The sequence below is a fragment of the Opisthocomus hoazin genome, chromosome 4 (genome assembly GCF_030867145.1).
Source record: "Opisthocomus hoazin isolate bOpiHoa1 chromosome 4, bOpiHoa1.hap1, whole genome shotgun sequence".
Classification (NCBI taxonomy): domain Eukaryota; kingdom Metazoa; phylum Chordata; class Aves; order Opisthocomiformes; family Opisthocomidae; genus Opisthocomus; species Opisthocomus hoazin.
In genome coordinates this window covers 19320438-19343229 of record NC_134417.1, presented here as the reverse complement: position 1 = coordinate 19343229, position 22792 = coordinate 19320438, and the positions used below count along the sequence as shown (strand labels likewise).

General features: G+C 43.1%; 2 protein-coding genes across 12 annotated transcripts in view; one reads left to right on the top strand and one right to left on the bottom strand.

Moving 5' to 3' along the window:
* Positions 1 to 22792, bottom strand: part of MCF2L2 (MCF.2 cell line derived transforming sequence-like 2) — a 191141-nt gene that overhangs the window by 70981 nt on the left and 97368 nt on the right. For all 11 annotated transcript variants that reach the window (XM_075418242.1, XM_075418241.1, XM_075418245.1 and 8 more), the window contains one exon: positions 22318 to 22406. In XM_075418242.1, the coding sequence (XP_075274357.1) occupies positions 22318 to 22406 (89 nt within the window). The remainder of the gene's footprint in view (positions 1 to 22317; positions 22407 to 22792) is intronic.
* On the top strand, positions 207 to 21106 carry B3GNT5 (UDP-GlcNAc:betaGal beta-1,3-N-acetylglucosaminyltransferase 5). Its single transcript, XM_075418249.1, has 2 exons — positions 207 to 297; positions 16522 to 21106. Exon 2 carries the CDS (start codon positions 16870 to 16872, stop codon positions 18004 to 18006), a length of 1137 nt encoding a protein of 378 aa, XP_075274364.1. The 5' UTR covers positions 207 to 297; positions 16522 to 16869; the 3' UTR covers positions 18007 to 21106.

Sequence of the window (22792 nt, the reverse complement as noted above, 5' to 3'; positions counted from 1 at the left end):
CGCAGAGGCACCCCGGGCGCGGGGACAGCCCCGAGAGGGCCGCAGTGCCGCTGACGGGCAGGCCGCTCACTCCAAGCCGCGGGAGATCCGAGAGCAGCCCGGGAGCGCCGGGCCGGGCCCGGGGAGCCGGCGGGGGGGCGGAGAGGCGGCGCCCATTGGCTCCCGGGGCCGCGGGATCCCACATGCGAGCGGGGCGGCCCGGCGGCGGCTGGGCGGGCGGCTTGGCGGCGCCGCTTCCCCAAGGAGGAAGGAAGGAAGGAGGCGGAGGAGCAAGCAGCTCGCTGTCCGGTCTTGCTGGTGAGATACGTGAATCTGTGCTAGGTCCCGTCCCCGTGTTCCCCCCCCCCCCAATTAGTTCGCTTTCAAAGAGCGACCGGGTCGTTCGTTTCTTCTTTATGGGTAAAGCGAGTAGCCACGTAATTAAAATGAAGGAAAACGTTCTGTTTTTCCTAAATGCCCTTTTCTCTTCTTTGTCTGGCTTCAGGGGTTGTAGGAGCTGGTGTTCAGGGGAGGGGGGTGTCTCGTTTCTCCGCGTCTCTGGAATCGGGGTTCCCTGCTTTGGACAAACAAGTTTTCCAACCGCTTTGTGTAAAAGGTTTCTGCTGCAGACCGCATTCATTAACTCCGTACGCGAGTGCCTTGCTCCTGTCTTAAAGAAGGGGTTTGTCGGGGTTTGGGACTTCAAATCTCTGTGATAAGCGAAACCCTAACTTCAGTGCAGTTTTAATGGCTCTTTTGTGTCGCCTTCTAGCAGATTCCCCCCAAATCTCTGTTTGGCAGACGATTATATTCTTTAAAAAAAAAGGCAGAAAAACCGCAGAAACTTTTTGCGGCCCTTTTAGGGTCTTTCTTATCCCCTGGGCCGTGGAGGGAAAACTCGGCAGCCACTCGAGAATTGCGGTGAAGTAACCCATTCAAAGCAGGGCTGTTTCCTCCCGCCCCTTGCTCCGGCAGCCCCTCCCGGCTTCCTATTTCTCCCTTTTTTTTTTTTTTTTGCCACAGGAAAAGCGACTTGGGTTTTGTGTTAGGTTCCTCCTCCCCCCCCCCCGGTACTCTTCCCACCCGACAGACTGGCAAATGCAGCTCACAGGGTCTCGGCTCAGCCTTGGGTTGCAGCACAGAGCCCGGCCGCGTTCCGCCCCGCTCCGCTTCCCGCTGGAAGCCGGCACGGAGGGGGGGGGGGGGTTGCCGCCAGGCTGTTTTGGGGACTCCGCAGGAAAAATGGGCTTAGCGAGACGCGTTAGGCTAAAGGGGGACATACTGACCAGGTTCGGAAAGCGAGTTTGCGCTAAGAAAAGCTAAAGAACCCCGTCTCTTTCGGTCTGCGCTCTCGGCCCGGCTGCGGCCTTCCGAGCTGTGCGGGCGGGCGGTGTGCGAGGGCCGGGGCCCCGCCGGCTCCCGCCTTTGTTCCCCCCTCGGGGCGGCCGCAGCCGCACGGCCGAAAGCTGCTCTCGCTCCCCCCGTCACTGCCCGTTTCCCCCCTCCCAGGCTGCTCCCGGGGCTCCGCGGGTGCCCCGGGGAGGGGGGAAGGCGGGCTGGTGTGGCAGCCAGCCGATCGGTTTGCGCCCGTTTCGGGGTCGCCGGGGTGAGGCGCGGCGGCGGCAGCAGCCATCGGCCGGGGCACCGCGGCCGGGGGACCCCGAGCCCGCACCCGTGCGAGCTGCCGAGTGTTTTCCAGCCCCTTGGGTTTCCCGGGTTTTGGGGGGAGCTTGGGGTGCTCTCGGCGGGGGGGCTGCCGGGGGCTGGGGAGCGGCGAGGTCGCGCTGGCTCGCCCTCGCTGCGGGAGCGTGGGGAGCACCTGAGGTTTCTGGCTGAAGTGGCTTTAGCTGCTGCTCAGCAAGAGCTTGGAGTCTCTCTAGAAATAGGGGACGGGCTTTGCTCCGATCTAAGCAACTAAATGAAGGGCAAGGCAATGATAAGAAAAGCCTGTCATTCTCTTGTGGCTGCCCAAAGCAGAGGAGAGCTCGGTGGGTGCTGCAGCATCCTCATCTAGTGACTGCTGGGGCTGATGCCTGAGGATTCCGTAGGAGTGGTGGTGAAACTACTAGCGCAGCTGTTGGAATCTGTTTTGTATGGTGCTGTCTTGTTCTCCTTTCTCCTCCCCAATTCTTGCGTTTCTTCTAGGAGTTGGAAAAGGATGGGGTTAGCAAAGGGATAGATTATTTTTTAAAAAGGGACAATAGTTGTATACTAAGAGAGGATAAATGCCAGCTTTTTTTTTTTTTTCTTCTTTGTTGAGCAGGGCAGGAGACATTAAATCACTGTTGATAACAACAGCCATGGAATATTCTAGCAGTATTCCAGAAGGCTAGACTGTCACATAGAGCTGGGCGTTGCTCTGGTGTTGTGGGAGTTACGGGTTGTTCTGCACAGAACTAGTTTCAGAGAAGCCCACTACCTGTTACTTACAGAAATGCAGGATCTCAGTGAAAATGCAGGCTTTGTCACTGTTAAGGTTTTTTTGGGGAAAGTGTTCTGCTCAGAAGTGTAATAGCATCTGCCTACTAGTTCTCTTCCACTAAGTGAATCAAAACTGTATCACTTTCTGCTTTCTCCAAGTTCCTAAATTATTGAGAAGAAGACTTAAAAGCAGTAGCTGGGACAGACTCTCTGACACCTGGCCAAACTGGAGTAGTAAGCACGGAAGCTGGGAATGGTAATTCACCTACAGGTTAGGGAGAAGCGTGTGGAAAACCCTGTAAGTCATCACTTATTTGAAATGCCAGTGGCTTATGTGTTTGGAGTTAGTCTGTACCTACAGTGTTATGGCATCGGGGGTGTGCTAAGCATTGCCTCGTCTCCCATGGTTCAGTCTGTGCCTGAAGAATTGTCTGGGTAATTCTTTAACTTGACGATGTCACTTACTAAAAGTACAGAACTACTGAAGAGTCTTTGTTGTTGGGAAAACTTACTGTGGTTTTGCTGTTACTGCGGTAGGTCTGCTGGGCCTTGGAACTGGTAAGTGGCGGAAGGAACCAGAAAATGATGGATTAGCATTGCACTGCTAGCTCTTCCTTCCACATGGCATGCGGAGTTTAGTTAAAGTCCCTTTCTCAGCCTCCTAGGTATGCACACTTCGAGTGAGGCTATCTGATTATTCAGCAGACCTCAATAATAACTAATCTTTAAATTCCAGTGGAAAGCAGCATATGGTCCCCCTCTGTCAGGTTGGCCAGAAGTGACAGCAGGATTTTCCACTGGTACAGGAGAGATGGTGTATTTGGAATCTTTGCAACATTGGGGAGATTGTGGTCCCGATCCTGAGCTGAAGTCTGTGCATTCCTGAATCTTCAAAGACTGAAATAGTAGTCGTGGACACTTGAGAGGTGTTCCTCCTCTTTTATGAGTTTTGCGAATAGGATATTTGCCCTTGGCAGCAAGGTGGGGGGGGGGGGGGGGGAATGCTGTGGAAGGATCTTTGAAAGATGACACTTAAATTCTACAGTCAACGAGGAAACCACCCCAACGTATGGAAACAGGATGAAGAAACCATCCCTTTACTTTGGAATAACAACTGTTTAGAATGAACCCGTACCAGTCCGGAAGTTTTACTTGTTGCTTGAGTGTCTGCGTAGTCTCATCTTCAGCTTAGCTGGAATTGTGGCTTGGAGCTGCTGCTACATGCCCAAATAACTTGGAAAATCTAACAGATCCCAAGACTGCTTAACCAACCTGTGGGCAGATGACCTTGAAAGAAGGGAATGTTGTTATTAGAGATAGCAACTTAGTTTGAAGGACTGTTGAAGAGGGACGTAGGGCTACATATTGCTAAGACCACAGGCTGCATGAGTTCCTGGCTTGTAGCACAGAGCAAGATTGCTTGCTGCAAACCAGTTTCATGAGGTCAAGTTTCACTGTCTGGTACTGTCCAGATTGCTGGATGTAGTTTTAAACTTGAATAAAAAGTGTTTGGTCACTCACAACTCCCAGGAATGCTGCCATGCTCTGAAGGTACACTCCCACCTTTCAGTTGCAGCAACTCAATCTCACACACTCAGGTACAGCAACTTGGAAGTAAAGAACTCTTTTTGTCAACATGGGTCACTGTTGGAGGTGCTTTGGGCATATTGGCAAAGGAAGGGCTTTTAGCTAGTCCTGTGCTTTTAGAGCTGAGGCAACTTGATTCCAAATGAACTTACTGTTGGCCCAGTAAGTCATTTTCTGGTCACGCTTCTTCTCGTGCTGCATCCTGCAACTTTTGTTTCTTCCAGTTTCACTTCTGCTACGACTTGAAGAGGCTTGTGCTGATTGACTTAAATTGGCCTTTTGTCTTAGGGCAGGAAACTTAGATTTTCTTGCTCTTTAAGCTGCTACTCATCACACCCCACTACAGCCGCCTCCCCCAGCCCTTGATTAGTTGTGTTTTTTGATGGAGTCTGAAAGACTGAGGATGGATGGATTTTGTTGACTTGGTTAAATAGAGAGAGATTAGTCCTTCACTTAACATGGATTACGCACCCCAGTATACAGTGTGTTTTATTGTTAAGACTAGACAAAGTGCTTTTGCAACTCAGTTCTGTGTAACTTTCCTGACTTCCCAATAAAACATTTATTCACTACATTTTTAGTAGTAAACCCCTATAATGGCTAATAGGGGTGGCAAAGGTACCGTACTTATGACTGATTCTTCTCAGAGGTTCTGGCTGCTCTGTCCGCAAGACCTGAGTAAAGTCTTGTGGTAATTACAAGTACTGACTTTCTATTGCATTGTTCTCAAAGCTCAACTTTCTCAAATAATCAATGTTCTTTAATGATTTCTTTGTTTTTTCTTCTGCCTTAAGTCATCGCTGTCTTGAAAGTGTCTGCTCCCATCTTTGTAGCTTCCTTCTGGAGTCCATGGACTGGTATTTTGTGGTCTGTCTCACAGTGAATTCCATTTGTATTTTCTACTTAACTCTGTTTCATTAAACTGTCCTCACAGCAGCTCTTAATCTGGTGCTGTGTGTATGCTAGTGCTGTACGTAGTTCAGTTATGTTCTTACATTAGTCTTGCATAGGAGTGTGTGTACATACACATATACAACAGACATGTATTTATATATATATATAAAAATATTATTTTTACTGGCTCTTCATGTTATTAAATAGTGTGACCTACTATCCATTTCTCCTAAGCAGAGACAAGTACATCTGGTTAAATGCAAATACACAAGTTCCTTCATTTAATTTACAAAGACTGTAGTCTTGGAGAAATCTCATTGCTTATTAAACGTGTTGGGAGTGTTTTGTAGCTCCTTTGTTTGACTTTTCTTATCTGTTTTGAATCTTGAAGCTAGGCCTGAGGAATTGTTTGTTTAGTCCTCGTTCTGTGGCTTGTTATGGCCAGTGACTTGGTAGCAGCTCTCACTGAGGGTGCTTCAGCTGTGGTAAGTTAGAAACTGCAGGATGCTGTTCTGAAGTTGCTATAGCTTGCTGTATTGTCACTTTTCTCAGAAGTGCACGTGGGAAGTGTTGGTTCTTTTCACTTTTCTGCATGAGCTTGTGCTGTTCCTGCTCCCTGTATTTCATAACAAAAAGTGAATGAGTGTCTCCTGTCCAATCCCTGGCCTTGTTGTGTTTCAGAAAAGGCTGTATGAAAGGCCAAAAACCTCCTTAGTTCCCACAGAAGTAGGAGAGGATTAATGGAATTCATCCCACCCGGTTTGCAGGCAAGCTTAAACAAAGCCTTGAACCACTGTTATTCCAGCCAATCTGCAGCTCCTTTGTGTAGGCTGAGGTGGTTCTCCATCCATTTTATAATAAAATCGGAGAAGTTTGTGCCTTTCTGGCTTGCTTGAAACAAACGTGTGTAGGAGCCATCTGTATGGAGTCTGTTTTTAAATTTACAAAGAACCAGCAGCTTTTGGTGTGAAATACTTGACTGTCTTGAAAACTGTTACTAATGTGAAAACTACATTAAAGCCTTGAAACTTACATAGTCATATAAAATAATTGAAATAGACCTTAGCTTAACATTTCATCACTGAACTACAGGAAAAGGTTAGCTAGCCATATGAATCCAGATCTCGTGCAAGTGCTGAAACAGTGGTGACTTCTATCAGCAGCTGTTGTTGCGAATGCAGAAAACCTTCTTCTCTGTAGTCCTTTTTGGTGGCCAGCTCTTCCAGTATACTTAGCTTTAGCAAAACTTTCTTTGCTGTTTTCTTTAATGCTCCCTAAGAAGTGTTAGCTGTTGATATAGCTAGATGGAGATTGGAGAGAACGAACCTAACAGGTTTGGATGGGATCTGTTTGTTTGATGGAGTTTGACTTTACTCAAACTGCATGTACCTCTAAACATAATGCTTCTAGCATCTTTATTCAGTTGCAACTTTAAAAGCGTTTGGGAATTTCTCATTATGCCAGTGAAAATGTGAATGCTTTCAGAATTGCAGTCTGGAAGTTAGGACTTAGGCAAAATGGACACTCTGGTCCGTTCCCTATTTCTAGATAATGATTCACCTAAAGTTAGGGTGACTCTCTAGGTGAATTCACAGTGTTGTTTATGTCAGTTTAAATTCATTAAAAATGTAAATTCTTTAACTTCTGTTGGTGTATCTTAAATGACTAGTACTTCGTGCTTTTATAGAAAATATATGTATTGTGTGTATGTGTATAGACTTCACTGTCACACTGCATTTGCATGTGTTGAAACAGTTTTACCAGATTAGTGCTGAACTGCCCCAAACGGGAATTAATGTCTTAAGAAAATAACTGAAGTGCGAATGTTAAACAAGAAGAGACTGTCTGGTCAGATAGACTATTTGCTTGATTCAAATACATCAATGTCCTATTAATAAAAGAAGACAACGCACTAGATGAGATTATCCAAGAAACAGACAGGGTCAGTAATAACTCTCCTCCTCTTCCCTCAGCCTCGAGTAGCGTGCAACCTTTCTCTCTCAGCTTAAGAGCTGCTGGCAGCTGTGCCCAGCAGTGAACAGGAGGGGGTGAGAATGAATAAGGCATGATTCTCTTAAGGGCCAAGGGAACAAAGTGTGCAATGACTATCTGTTCTGAAGTGCTTGTAGATCTGTGGGTGTGAAGAAAGCTTAAAGTGGCTTAAGCAATATTTGATCTTGGTGATCTCAAGAGGAGGGCTTTGAAGTATTGTGGCAATGGCAGCTCTGCTACATTTGTAGGAGTGATGAGCCATTACAGGGTCATCCTAAAGAGGTTATCTTATGATTTTTCACTCAGCAGAAAGCTCAGCTTTTAAATTTAATTATATATGCAGATACTTTCTTAGAGATAATGGAAGTATTGTTTTTCTCCATAGAGCTGCCTCTGTTCCAGGCCAATCCTGTAGCTGCTCTAAGAGGACTATCTTAAATTACTACCAGGCCTTTCTGTAGCGGTGTGTGCTTTGCTTGAGGTATATCTCTGTGCATGGTGGATTCAGTCAAGCGTTAGAACTTGTGCTTGCTGGCTGTGTTATATGTGGCTGGGAAAGCACAGCCTTGAAACTGAAGACCTGGATACTTCCCCTGGCAACAGTAGAAAAATTAGTCTGTACTGTCTAATATCCCTACATGTACAATTGGGACCTGATTTTCTCCTTGATTTCTATAACATGTCTGAAGAACTGAAAAACAGGCTATGTTCCTGACTGCATGACTTGGAAGACTTCCTAACAAAAGTGATGTTGGTCCTTACTGACCAGGTACTGTTAGGATGGGAACCAGCACTAGTGCTCTGCACCCCAGCTTCCTTGAACTCTTTCTTGTGTGTGTGGTTTGCAGGTAGACAAGTAAACTTGCAGGCTTGTCTCCCAGGACTCTATGTGTAAGTTTGGGAACACAGCCACTGGAGGAAAAGATTTGATGATCCAGCACTGCTGTTGTGCTCAATTGTGTATAAATGGTGTCTGGATGGTAAGTTGGCATTATGCTTGGCTCAAGTTAATGAGCCATGCTTAGAGAGGCAAGTTTATGCAGTTGAGCTGATATGGGAAGTCTAGACGGAGTGATACTCTGCTATGTGGGCTCATGAGTTCACGTATCTCTGATCGGTGCTAACTTAAATCTGCAAAGGAGAGAACTAGTATAATAGAACACTAAAACCTCACCAGTTCTTGTACACTAGAAGTTAACTAGTATTTTACTTGACTTTTTAAATTCCAACATGTTTTATCATTATTGGTCTAACTGAAAGAGAAAAAAAAATAATCCACCCCGCCCCAAGCCCCCAGTGCTTTGTCTGACACACCCCCTCGCCCTGCATTCTAATCTACAAATTGAACTTCCTGCCTTAATGCCCATCCAAATTTTGACCATAAACTCTTGCTGCAATATGAGAGACCCATCTGGAGTTTGATGCTGAACTGGAATCATTAAGGCTAGAGTATTGTTGGAGGAAGAGGGATAGACTGGAGAGCAGATGAGAGAATATTTAATCTGGAATGAAAATTTTAAAACATGGAGTGAGGACTGTAATGTCTAGCATGGTTTAGAAATGGCCGTGGTACAACGGTGTTAGCCTTCTGTTTAAACAAGTCCTTCGTACAGTTTGTAACTCACTATTTTTTTTAATGTATTCTTACTAGGCCAAAAAAAAAGTTTCAAAGTAAGGCCCCATAGAAAGGCAGCTTAAACTAGTCTTGCAGTTAGTTGTGTCAGTCTTAAATTTGACTTCCTCTTAGTTTGGCAGCTAGCATGGAAAAAGTCTGCTTCAGATAGTTGTTCAGCTTTGTCTTCAGGTATGGCCTGTAGACTAGAACAGAAATCACCTGAGGTTTGTGGGGAAAATGGGCAGAAAATAACATCTCTAGATCTAGCTGCAAATAAATATTTGAATGAATTTACTGAAAACAGGCAGCAGAAAGAAGCAGTGATTAGGTGGGGCTGTGATGTAGCTCTTTAACATGCTGTAAAACAGGGGTTCAGTATTAATGTGTAACTAGAGAAATTTGCATTCTCGTGTTCCACTGTTGAGCTTGGGACTGGATCCTTAACTGATAAATATTTCATAATTGCTTTCTCTGGTATGGGGAATTTTCAGCCTTCAGCTTCAGTCAATATTCAGCTCAAAGCTTGCCATGTGTAATGGGATGTCCTTCTTGCAAGGGTGTCTGAAATACACTTTTGTAGAGAGGTGCATACACTAATGTGGGATAGAAAGCACTGACTAGCTAGACCTTTTTGGAATGCTTTTTATGGTCCTCACCCACCCTTGCAGGCAAGGTGTATTTATAATATTCTGAGATTAAATTATATATAGTCACTGCAGAAGTCTTTACACTAGTTGTATGGAAGCTTCCAGATAAGGTTCCAAATATGAACAGAAATGATCCGCTATAAAATTGGGGGTGGGGGGGGAGCTTTCTAGAGGCTATAAAAAGTGCTGACTGAAGTCTCACTCTGGAACAGAAAGACTAGTGCTGTGCGAATGGACTTGATACTTAAGCTCTGCTGTCCACACCTGAGGGAGTAACATTCGCAGCTGTAGTTAATGTGTGCTGCCCCTTTGCTGCATATTTTTGCATTAGTACATGGGAGTTGAAAGGAATGTGCACCAATCTGGCGTGTCTTTAAATATAGCACTGTAGAAGTGAACTTGCATAAATGCAGACTGCTGTTCAGTATAGCATTAGAGCTCATCACTGGCATTCGCCAAAACAGACGTGATGGGTTGTACAGCAGGGACTATTATGGCCTTTATAGCTGTGGCTTAGAGCTCTGACTTGCCTGCATGGAAGTACTTCACTTACTCTTCTCGGAAAATGAGGGCATGCGGCCTCAATCATACCACTGCCAGACTCTGAAACTTCAGAATATTACTCTTACTGTCAGTACAAAGAACGGACTCTTCACCCAATCTGCTGCACACAAAGCAAAGAATTTCATGTTGGTGCTTGTGTGTTTTGTGCAAAATCCCTTGAACTAAAGGACTCGTGTTTTGGAGGCTTTCGTTCTGGAAAATGCAGTCGTTGCTTCTGGCTTGTAGGGGGAAAAGTCTGCAGTGGGTACAGCAGGTTAAAGCAACTGAAAGCTGCAGTCTGGATGTAGAGTGGTGCTTGAAAGATGTGGTCCTGCTCCTCTTCTGCTATCTGCACAGTACCCGTTTCAGGGAACGGATCCTGGTGAAAGCAACTTAAGAAGGCGAGTCTGTCCATTCTGGCAGATGTCTCCATTTAGATTTGCGTGTAGCAGCTGGGAAGCTTGCTGCTCATTTTAGGGAAAATGGAAGAATTCACTCTTACTTTCTACCTAATAGTTACAGCAAGTGCAAAACGTCTGTAGAAACTAAGTCTCTACTGGCAGTTAGCTGTTTCCTGGCAGCGTTAAGCACTTACAGCCTGTTTCTGCTTCCAGCCCTGAAGGAGTTGAAATGCTTTACTCAATTCCCATCCTTTGAATTTCTCTGCCAGTGAGTACTTCCAAGATTGCCCCGGCACTTACAAGTGTTACAGGTCAGTGACAAGCAGCAAGTGGTCGCAGCTTTCAGTGTCTCATTTTTCTACATGCTGCTGTAGTTATTTCTGATACAGAGCTGCCCTGCAGGAAGGGCTGTACTTCAGTGCCCATTTTTTTGAATAAGAGCATTGCTCTTAACTGAGCAACTTCAGAATCATTTAAGGAGTTGATGTTTTGGAAGGTGTTGGATGTTCACCTTCTGAAAATCAGGTGTCTCTTCGATCTGAGAAGTCTTCAATGCATTCACAAAAGGCATCTAAGAATGCTGTTTCTACCATCCCAGACAACCGTACCTTGACTGCAAGTTGCAAGCAAACTGAAGAACTTGCAGGCAGAGCCTGTGTGTGAGACTGCAGAAGAAGGGTTAAATGTTCTTGAAACAAAATTTTCAAAGCTACTGTCAGTCATCCCTGCGTTAATGTTCCTTACTGATGTTTATAGCACTAGACTGTTTCTTCTTGTTAATTCCACTGTCATTGTGACCATATTTTCCTACACGATACCTGTCTGAATTGACCTCCATTTCTCAACAGTTTGTACAGAAGAAGGTGTAACAGTGGAAGCTTTGACATTACTTCAGATTATTTTCTTTGCAGGATGCATGCACATGCTTTCTTTCCATCTTGGTGCTTGCGAACTGTGTGGAAAGGAAGGCTTAGCTAAGTACCTTACTACATCTTTTTCCCTTAAAATGACCTTTTGTCACTATGGTACGAATTCCTAGAAGTGTCAGGGGTGTTGCTTGCTCAGTGTTTCTGTTCGGTTTTCTTTTGTGATACAGCTCATATGTAAGAGGAACTTGAAGCTTAGTTTCAAAGCAACTTCTTTATGTAGTAGAAGTTCTTCAGATATTGGGGATTGAAGAAGGAGGACGTAGGCCACGACAGAGATGACAGATAGCATGACTTGTGAAGACATGTCAGCAACACAAAAATGGTAGGAGGAACCTGGGTTATATAATCTTGTAAATAAACTGTAAGCAGCGATATCCATTCAGACGTTGCTCGCATTAACTTAGGCACATAATTTCTTACCCTTTAATTAGTTAATAGGAAGGGAAAATCTTGATAAACATGTCATTTTGTGTTTTGATGGCTTATTTGATGTGCTAACTTGACTAAATTTCCTTGGGTGTTTTGGTGTAAACAGTACATAAATCAGTATTGCTGGAGATGGAAGAGTTCAATTTCATAGGAATTATAATTGTTTAAATTGCTCACAAACCAAACGTTGCAAAAAAGTTTTAAATTCTACTTAACAAACAGAACTTTCAAACATGCCAAAACATGTGTTCTTTGAAGCCCATAGCTCCTTTCTAAACAGATTTTGAAAGCTTCAGGAGAATCCAACCCACTCTTTTTCAGGATCGTCTTATCCTTACACTAGGCTTGACAAATCTGTCTGAATTTAAATCCAGGCAGTGTTAATCTTAGTCCCTGCGGTTTTAACTGCAGCATGTCTGCTTCTGTCACCTCTGTGGTTGGGTACATTCCTTTAGTGCTGTAGAGGTGGTGTTGCAGCTTAGGTCCATGTGACATTTGAAGTTTTCCCAGAAGGACGGAGCATCTCTGCAGTGTGCCTGCTAACCTCGACATCTGACTCCACTATCAAACAAGCTGATCTGGAGCAGCTCATGTGACAGGACTATACTGACTTTAGACCAAAAGCCTGTCCTAGGGCTTCAAGTTTTCTGCAGTAACACAGAGCCTGGTAGTAGCCTTAGAACTGAAAAGACTGAAAGCTTTAGAAACCATGTGTGTCCTGGAGTCCTGTTGTGAACTTAGGTTAGGCTCTAGATACTGCCTGATGTGAATGAACCACTTTCTGCCAATTCCTTCGGGGCTTCAGCAGGCTGCTTTTTGAGGGGAAGTGGTTGGGAGGAGCTGAATTTGGCTTGCTGAGCTGCTATATAAGCTCCAGAACTGCTGCAAGCTATGGAACGTCTGTATGGTGAGGATGAGAGGGCAGGGTTAGCAGAGGAGTGAGTGTAAGGCTGTCCAAAACCAACAGAATTAAGCTTTTGTTTGAGTTCAACAATCGTGCAGAACTGCACCCTTAAACTCTAAGTGCCTCTTCGATACAGCCAAGGACAAAACGTGGATGTAGAGATCAGCAGCTCTTCAGATGACTTCTGTTTGAAACTAGGTAATGTTTGAGGTGTGCTTTCTTGTAGATCTTCTGAACTTTCTTTATCCAAGAGTTGTTGATGTGAAAGGAATAGTTGCTACAAGCTGATAGTAAAAAATGGTTCTATTTCAAATAGCATTTCCTGGAATATCCTGTATTGCATGGGAACGCTACTTGTGATCTAAACTTATCTTCTGTCCTAGGCAGAAGGACCGAAAAATAACTATCCATTATTATCTTTGTCCTAAAATACATATTATGCAGGGATGTGGTATATTGAATTATTACAGATTAATTAAAGCCCAGCCTGTGTATTGTACCACATGACAAAGTCTGTAGCTGGGAGTTGTGGGGTGTTCTCTCTGGGCAGTCTTAGTTGGTCTCTCTTGGGTTTAGGTTTTTATCAGGGTGGTAGTAGTTGGAAAAAATCTCCGTGTTGAGATGTCTTTTTTGTGAATGTTGTCTATTTGTAGTTTTTCCTGTGAGGGTCTGTCTCTGGTGTTTTACATCTGAGCTGTCTCTGTGTTTCTTTAGGGTCTCCCTTGTCTGTCTCTCCTCAGTGGACTTTCCAAAACTGTTCTATCCTGAAATTAACTTCATACTGCGCTTTTTCAAATATTGGCTTCTGTGGACACTGAAAGTAGCTCCCTAAGGATCTACTTTTCCACAGTGGTCACTCTTAGCAAACTCAATAGTTTGTACAAGCTACGCTAGCTCCACTTTCATCCCAGAATATATACTGAATGCAAAATACAGAATTGTAAACAATTGCTATAGTCAAATGACAGTCATGCTTGTGGTAATACTGGAAGGTTAAATAGCAGGCCCCTTTAGGAGAGGTAGGATTGCTGCAGAATGAAAAAAGCTTGCAGTGCTTCCAGCTGGGGGAAGACCACGTGCAGTTGAGAATCTTAAATCTACTGGAAAGGAAGGCAGCTACGGGAACTGTGTATGGGTGTTTGATTCTCCCAGTCTCTGCAATCTCAGAGTGGATCTAAAAGCTTCCAGGCCAGAAGAAAATGCACACTAAGAGGCAAAAAACCTTAATTGTGGTCAGAAAAATTACTGTCAAGCATGGTTTTATCTCTGTTCCACAATGTTTCCTCTTGCTAGGGAGAACATATTGGTGTATGTGTTTTTTTCTTTCCTGAGAATTACCAGAATCAGTTGGCTCCTTTGGTGACTCAACCAGTTCTCCTGTTAAGGGAAGGAGAGCATGACTAAGCCCGAAGGATGGGCTATAAAAAGTTCTGACAATGAAAGAGACCCTACTTATGCATTGGCACTTTCAGTGCAAGTCTTCAGGCTCTTTTGGAGGTATGTGGGAGGAGTGTGAATAGGCTTCTTTAAATTTCATCAGTATGCTCATCTATAATCGCATGTTAGAGTTTTAGCTAAGGGGTATGTTCTGAGGAGGATTCTGAACAACTTCTGTCTACTAAGGGCTGAACTAGATCAAGGAAATAACAGACCAGACTGTTCTAGCCTTTCATCAGTTGATTTTATGGCTGCTTTTTTCTTCTTCAAGGAAGAGCTTACGTTTTCTTTCCAGCATCTCCAACTTCCAGAAGGGAGGTGCTAGGGAGCAGAAAAATTAGTCTGCTCCATAATTAAAGCTGTTTCCATGGTGACTTCTGTTTTGGGTGTTTTGTGCATTTTCTTTTTTCCCCCAGGGGCTTTTATTCTTGCCTAGTGGCAATAACTGTCATGTAGGTTAGCTTCACTGCTAGTCTTCAGTGACCTCTGTCACTTTGTATTTGTGATGCTGACTGCTGTCTCCCTTTACCAGATGACATGGGCAATTGCAGACTGTTGGCAAAACATGTTACCCAAGTGTAATCTAAAGTTGTATTTGGTGACTAGGGTTCCTGTGTTTACCAAGGTAAACTTTGCTTCAGGTGGTTAAATAGATTGCCTTGTGCTTCCTTTACTTTCAGGAAAGTTAGCTGCTTTTTTTTTTTTTTGACTTTGTAAATTTAATTGGGTGAGATGATGCTGCAGCATTTGTGCTAACTGGCCAACTTCATGTAGAGTACAGATTTTTGGAAAAGAGCACGAATAAGCATCTAGGTCAGAGGGGAAAACCAGAACTTATCCTCACTCTCAGGGAATAGTGGGTACCTTCAGACCCACCCCTCCAAAAGGAGCTATCAAATGTCTGGATTTCTGCAACACTCCAGCTTGCCTGCATCTCTGTGCTTCATCTGAAACAAGAGTACGCTTTGCAATAGTGTTCTGTTGTAAAGTTGCTGAGTTTATAACTGTGAGGTGCATTGTTTAACTTTGTGTTTACAAAATAGAAAGGGTTTAAACTGATACTATAAAAACCGCTGACTGACTCTTATTCACCAAACCGCCCATACAGCTTTTCTGTTATGTACTACAAACTGCAAGCCCATACTGCACCAATGCAGTTTCTATTTTGAGCAGCCAATCCCCTTCCTGCAGTAGATAACTACACCACAAAATTGCTCCAGGTTTTCTTATCTCTGTATAGTCTGTTGCGTTCTCATCGTGCTACCTAGTTGCAAGACCTCAAATGGGTAGAACAGTCTCAAAATATTGCACATAACTTCCAGTGTGATAGTGATAGCTTGTGTTCTTTTGCTTCAGGGATTGTGTTTCCATGCAAGAAGTGCTTGGCTTGTGGGTGCCATTCCTTATGGTGCTAGTCCTAGATTTCTTGCTTGCAAAGAGCTCGCTCTGTTCTCGGGTTTTTACAGGATGAGCAAGTAGTTACTTAAAGCTATTCTTGTGTATTAGATAGGAGAGGCAACTCTGGTTACAAGAACTGAATTTTACAAGCTGCAGGGTGAGAAGGCTAGACTTGGGTGGCTTTTTGTACTTTGGGTTCTTGCCTTCACTAAAACCCTATCTGGCAGCAGAGGGGTAGCGCTGCAGCATTCCCTGCCCTTAACAGGAGTATCTGGGACAGAGGGCTGCCTACCTGAAGAGTCTGTCTGTGGTCCTGTCTGGCAGAGCTTGCTGCATAACCTGCCTCTTAACCGTAGCTCAGGTTACAACCAACCTCCGTCTGCACCATCTGCTAAAAAGCAGAGGGCCTGAGCTGATGCGTGGGATGTTGGGTAATGGGTGCCACCAGAGCGTGGTTGTGCTGGTGGCACTTTTCAGCCAACCTCAGGCTGCCCGTGAAAGTCGAGCGGCTGCTTCCCTTCAACAAGCCTGCCTGTGGGGTCGAGGTGGGAGGGCAGCGCTGCCCTGGGGTCCCCGTCCCGGGCAGGGAAGGTGCTGGGTGAAGCCCTTGCAGCACTACCAGGGCTGGAGGAGGAAGGACTGGTACGGACAAGGGCAGGGGACAACGTGGTGGCAGCGCCTTCCTGCGGGGCACCGGCGATGGCCCCGTGAGGAGCTGGGGGGACTGCACTGAGGCGTGGGTGGCCCTGCCTGGCTGCACCCTGCCGGCCCTCAGCCAGGGCTGCCTTGCTCCCCACCTTTCCAGTCGGCTCCGGGCCCCTCCAGCAGCGAGCCTGGTGGAGGAGTGGTGAGGGGCGGGTGGCAGCGCGGGGACCTGCGGTGGCTGTGAGGGAGGCGAGGCCTGGCCGGGGGCTTGGGCCCTGTGGTGGCCTGGCGCTCCCACATCCGGGAGCAGGCCCCTCTGTGGGCCTTGCTCTTGCACAGGCCACCCAAAGACAGCTTGTAAACTTGGTCATCTGTCGGGTGTGGCTTCCCTCCTAGCTCGGAAGAGTTTAAACAAAATGTTGTCATCTGTTGGCTAACAGTGGTGGGTTTTTCTAAGAAGGAGTTTCTTGTGTCAGAACTGAAGCCTCTGTGTCAGGTTCCCCTTCTCCTTCACTGGCTTCCCTCAAGCTTGCTCTGGGCCACTGACAAGCGCTAACTTGCTTCCAGGTTTGGGGTTTTTCTGGGGGGGTGGTGGGGGAGGTGGGTGTCTGAGTAGTCAGCTCATTTCCACGACCAGACCTTAACTCAGATGTGTTAATAGCAGCTCACTAAAACTTTTCTCCTCTCCCTGCCCTTACAGTTGGTAGGTATTCATCTTCATGAAGGGAAGAAACACGTGAGAAGATCGCATTTAGAACCGTAGCGTTCACTTCAAGATGCCCCAGAGGGAAAAAACTCATGTGCAAGTCTCATCTTTCAAAACTGTCTGCGTTCTTTCAATCAAAGAAAAACATTTTTTGAGAAAGATGACTTGTGAAATCTGTGAACAAAGCTGACTTCACAAGGATACTGAATGAAAGACAACGTGCCTTACAATGGACACTTTTCTTGAAGGGGTGACACTTAAACTGTGCTCTTAAACTAAAACACAGGCACTGTAAAAACACTGATCCTGAACAAGAATAAGGATTATAGAAACTGCATCAGAATGTTCATAAGTCCCAGAAGAGTCAGAAAATGCCATTTTTTGCAGATATTTGCCACTTGCTTCATACTGTGTCTTATGATTTTTTGGGGACCACTTGATAATCACATTGTGAGCCATATGAAGTCCTACTCATACAGATACCTCATAAATAGCTACCATTTTGTGAATGACAGCCTGTCTATCAACAGGGATAACTTGGACAGAGTGTCAAGCTACCAGTACTTGATCAACCACAGAGAGAAATGTCAGCAGCAGGATGTCCTTCTCCTGTTGTTTGTGAAGACATCTCCCGAAAACCGTCATCGGAGGGATGCAATTAGACAAACTTGGGGTAATGAGAAGTATGTTCGTTCTCAACTCAATGCCAACATTAAAACTCTTTTTGCTTTAGGACGACCAACAGATCATCTGCAGCAAACACGGCTGCAGAGAGAACTTCAGCTGGAAGACCGGAAATACAGTGATTTGATTCAGCAAGACTTCTTGGATACTTTTCACAATCTTACTCTTAAATTGCTTTTGCAGTTTAGCTGGGTGAATGCCTACTGTCCTCATGCCAGGTTTATTATGTCTGCAGATGACGATATATTTATCCATATGCCAAATCTTGTTGCTTATCTCCAAAGTCTAGCACAAATGGGTGTTCAAGATCTCTGGATTGGTCGTGTCCATCGTGGATCCCCTCCCATAAGAGACAGGAGTAGCAAATACTATGTTCCATATGAAATGTACCAGTGGCCCTCTTATCCTGACTACACAGCAGGAGCTGCATATGTAATATCAAATGATGTAGCAGCTAAAGTATATGAGGCTTCACTGACTCTAAATACAAGTCTTTATATAGATGATGTTTTCATGGGTCTCTGTGCCAATAAAATGGGAATTGTACCACAATATCATGTATTTTTTTCTGGGGAAGGAAAAGCTCCATATCATCCCTGCATTTATAACAAAATGATGACATCTCATGGACACGTAGATGATCTTCAACAGCTCTGGAAGCAGGCTACAGATCCCAAAGTTAAAAAGTTTTCTTCGGGGATTTGGGGTAGAATATACTGCAGACTAGTGAATATTATGCTTCTCTGTAAACTGTACTATAAGGACACATATCCTTGTTCAGCTGCATTTTCTTAATACTTGAATATCTGCATTGAAGATCCACTGAGCCAAAACAGAGCAACAACTTTTTAGCTGTTTATTCAAAATATATGTAAACATGGAAAGAGGTAAAACTTAAATGTGAATAGCTGGGGGGGGGAGGGGGATGGGACGGGATGGGAGATGGTCCCAAATTCTGTTCAGAAACTCTTACTGGAATAGCTCTCCTCTTGTACTGCAACTTTTTACATTGTAGCCTGTTTTTTTAGACTCTTCAAGGGATGCAAATCTGGATTAAATGAACTATAATGAACTTCACTTCTAGACTTTGAAATGCCTGGTGAAAACATCTGTTACTTAGAACTTGTCAGTAAATCTTAAGCTTTTTTTTAAAAAAAGCTACGTGAACTAAGGTACATGATGATAAAAAAGAAAATCTGCTATATCAAAATACAGTAGACCTTTCAAAACATAAGGAAAATAGAACTTCTGACTTGACGAATGAGACTATTGCAGAAGTTTAAGGCAATGTAAATTGGTTACAAATATTCACCAGTTCTCAGTGCTTCACAAAAAGTATGTCTGGACCTGCGCAATTGACAAACAGTAAGTGCTAGAAGTGAAGACCTGCTACAATCTTTTCCTCAAAGCTTCCTAAGTCTTTGAAATAGGGAAACAGCTTTTGAGTGCCCTCTGACTTGGTTGTTTTAAGTAACAAAGGAGCTCCCTTTGGATGAGCACTGAGCTTGAAAGGGTAAAAATCAAATACTATTCCTGTAACTGGTTTTTCTGATCTTTCTCTGCCTTCTGAAAACAGAAGCGGTACATTTAAACAGTCTAATCTTTAATAAGCAAACAAGCTGAATGAGTTTTTTTAACAATGCTTCTGCTTTCCAATATTCATGGTTCTGAAGGTGAAAAGCAAGCAAAAGTCCCTGAGGATGTTACTTCATAGCTAATTTGAATCTGTTAAAGACTTCAAAAAGCAAAATTTCATGCTTGTACTAACGAAGAGGAAGGATATTTTCTGCAAAGTTATACTTCACAGTGAATGGATAGGGAGGCTCCACAGAAACTCAGTACCCAAATCAAAATTGCTAAAATATTTCTCCTTAAGTCTTAAGCACAAGATTGTCATTAAAATTCAGGGGAGTTTGCATTCGCAAAACCCTATATCTTGAATATATTTCCATGTTAATATCACCTGCAGGAGGAGCAAAACACCTGTGCTTTGTAAATCAGGATAGAACCAAGTGATGCTCAAACTCCAGCCATTATGACTTGTACTGTGGTGCCATACAAATATTGCAGAGAACCAAAGTCCTAGGATGTCTGTGGTCTTTTCTGGTATAGCTCACTAACAGTGTTTTCACAGACTTTCAGGACAGATATTTTAGTTGCTAGTTGCCAAACCTGTGGTAGCTCTTCCTGGGTGGACACTCAGCCCACACAAGGTACAGTCAGATAATGCTTGTGAACTGATTTGATGCTGGAACAAGTTCTAGTGTGGATAGTGTCAGAAAATTACTTCTGAAAGCTTGAATGAGTCAAGTTTATCAGCAGAGCAGTAACAATGCGAAAGCTTACAAATCATCAGGCATCTCTTGGAAATGTGCTAATTACAGGAGCAATGCTGCTTGCTTTCTGTCTAAGACTGGCCTTTTTCTTCTGCCTGAAGTTTCTTGCTGTGTGGAGTAGGGAGGTACCTCATCTGTGTTTTCTGACCTTGCTGGAGAACAGCTATACAGGACTTGGCAGTTTTAAGGTACAAGTAGTAAACTTCTGTTTAAACAATTGCTACTGCTCTTGGAGCTGTACTTTAATGGTTTGAATGGCTAATGTTATATGTTAGCATAGACAGAATCCAGGAGTGAACTTGCTGTCTGTTCTCTAAGCCGCCATTTCAGATGGATGGTAGGTAGCTACTGGAAGTAAGTGAAATATGTAACTTTCTGTAATTGGTTTTCCAGAAGGAAGAAGAATCCTAATGGGACCCAAATGTTGGGTATATAAAGAGCCCACAAAAATCATTTATCAGTGTCAGAATGATTGAAGAATGTAATGCTATACTTTAGAAAGAACAAATCCAGTTCATGTTCTTGCCTAAACAGATTGATTACAGTACTGAGGATGTGTGTGTTTTAAAAGAAAAAAACAAAACACAAGACAACCCTAGATCTATATAATCTGTTGGCTTATAGAGAAATAAATGCACTTGTAGAGAAAGTAGTATTCCATTCTGAAGGAAAGCTACTTCATCAGATCTCTGACCTGTTGTGAGCCATTTAAATCAACAAGCTGCACAGAAAAATGGCACTACTAGAAAAAGCCACCCTGTTCACTGTAGGGAAAGAGGGTCTTCATACGCAGTATGCAACCAAAATGTATTAAGACTACAATTTTTCCGGCATAACTATGTGTTGGGATTTATTGTTTTCACTCATACAAGCAAAGGGTAAAGTAAGATTTAAGTAGCTTAAACTTCTGTACGGCAATGACCTAGCTAACATCTAAAACACCGTTTAAAATGTAGTTTGCCATTATCTGAAAGTCACTTTTGACCATTTAAATACTTTGTTTTACAGCTGGTTTGAGTTTTGTTTGGATTGTTTCTTGATCTTAAAAAGGCCTAGATGTTTGTAGTATGCATTTTCTTCTGCTGCAGTGAAAAGAAGTTGCTTGTTGAATCAAAAGGAAAGCATGAAGGCACTCCTTTCAAAAAATGGAGAAGCTAGAAAACTTCTGATTTTCTGGTTCTAAACACTGACTTAAGATTTGTACACCTTCATCTGGAACCTTTTTTTAACAGTAGTCTTGGTGCTCCAATGCAGGGCTGTCAGGTTTTACTTCTACAAATAAAACTGTATCAGCCTGAATGGTCACTCCTCATTAAGAGTTTGACATTGTTGCACAGCATATTTAATGCTAAAATTGTTTTTACCTGTTTGGTTGGTTTGCATCAGTTTCCCTTTCTTATTACTAGTTTTTATACAAAGTATTCAGTATTTATTCTTAAACTTTGCTCTGTACCACAAAAAGACAATTGTTTTGTAAAACTTGTTTTGAATAAACAGACTTATTTCTTTTAAAAAAAAAACAAAACAAAACAACACAACAAAGGTGGTAAATATCTCTTGTTGCTTTCTTTGTAACTGACAGGCTCAGCTCTGATCCTTTTCAAATGCTGTTTTGAGTCTCCTCTTATGAGAGGACTTCAAACTGCTTCCCCCCCTTCCTCTCTGTTCTACCTTGAACCAAACCTTTTGTGGAACAAAAGGCAAAATTGGCATTCCCAAGAAAGAATACAGATCAAAAACTGGTTTACCAAGCTTCTAGGTCTGAAGTTGTTTAAAACTGCCAAATATTAGAAGCTTAATCTGTTGTTAATATTAACTTCCTAATTTGTATGTTCTCTTTAAGGCAATGATTCCTTGAGAGATGTGTACCTATCTAAATAAGTTCTTTTTCAGATCACATTTTGCACCTTTTGAAAATTAGCTGATGGTTTGGAGACCAGTCGTAGTATTTTCAGAGGGTGTAATTAAATTCAGATAGTAAGAAGTTGCATTTTTGTACGTGTCTCCAGTTTGCTAGCCTAATGTATCAGTCTAGTGTTTTCAAAAATGTAGTCTTTTGCCTCAAGTAACTTCAGTGTATACCTGTGTGAGAGGCATAACGTAAGTATAAGTTACTGAAATCATACTGAAGAAGAGAACAAAGGAATGAAGTCAGTGAGGATTGTGGGGTTTGGTTTGTTGCCAGGTGGGTTTTGCTGGGGGTTTTTTGTTTTAATTGCTTCCTTTGGCCTAGAAACAGTGCAGTTCAACTAAATTAAACTGGGTTTGCTTGGTATGTTTTGTTAATCTAACTGACTTAAGTGTTTAGAGTTTCAGAATACATCATTAATAATTTCCTTCCCAAGACTTTGCAGAAAGGAAGAAAAGATTATTGCTTGCATTATAAAAAAAAAAAAACAGAATCTTCTCAGAGTCACATAGTCAAATATGAATATCCTGAACACAACAAGGTGATCTTTAATACTGCTTTTATGTAAATATGTGCAAGGCTTATTCTAATCACTTAGTTTAGCATGACATGTAATTAATGCTTCTAAGACAATAATTGCAAAAAATACCCCAAGTCTGCCATCCAAAACAAAAGATAAATCTTGCTTTTACTGCTGATAGACTGTGTATAAATGCATAGCTATAAGCATTTTGGTGAGTTGATTATATTTATTTATTAATCTTAGTAAGCTTCAAAGAAGTCAAAGAGTCTGTACTATAAATGCAGTTATTTGCATTCTAAGAACAAAAATATGATACTGGCTCATGTGTGCAGCCTTACCTCTTCCTTGTTGACAAGTTCTCATCACTTTCACTCATCACCAGGACTCTGCTAGATCCTCCTTGACTAGCTTCATGCATCACTTCAATCTGGATAAAAAGGACACATTAAAGGTGAAAATACTTAATTGCTGATGCTTTTATTTAGAGAACTTTACGCTTTAAAAGAATAAAAACCAGATCTTACCTAGTCTAGAAATCACTGGACAAATTAAAATAATGGAATTCTAGATGTGCAGGTTGTAGATCAAGAACACCTCCTCTCTCTATTTTGCTACTTCCTTGCTCTTTATTGGTATGGGAGGCATTCGTGACTCCAGGCAGTCTTTATGTTATTCCATCATAAAGGTGAAACCTCCTTATGTAGATAATTACAGTCATAACAGTCTGTTCCTTAGACTCTGAATTTTTTTCTCTTTTTTTTTTTTTTTTCTGTTTCCTGCCTGAAGCCAACCTAAAGACCTCACATTTTCAGA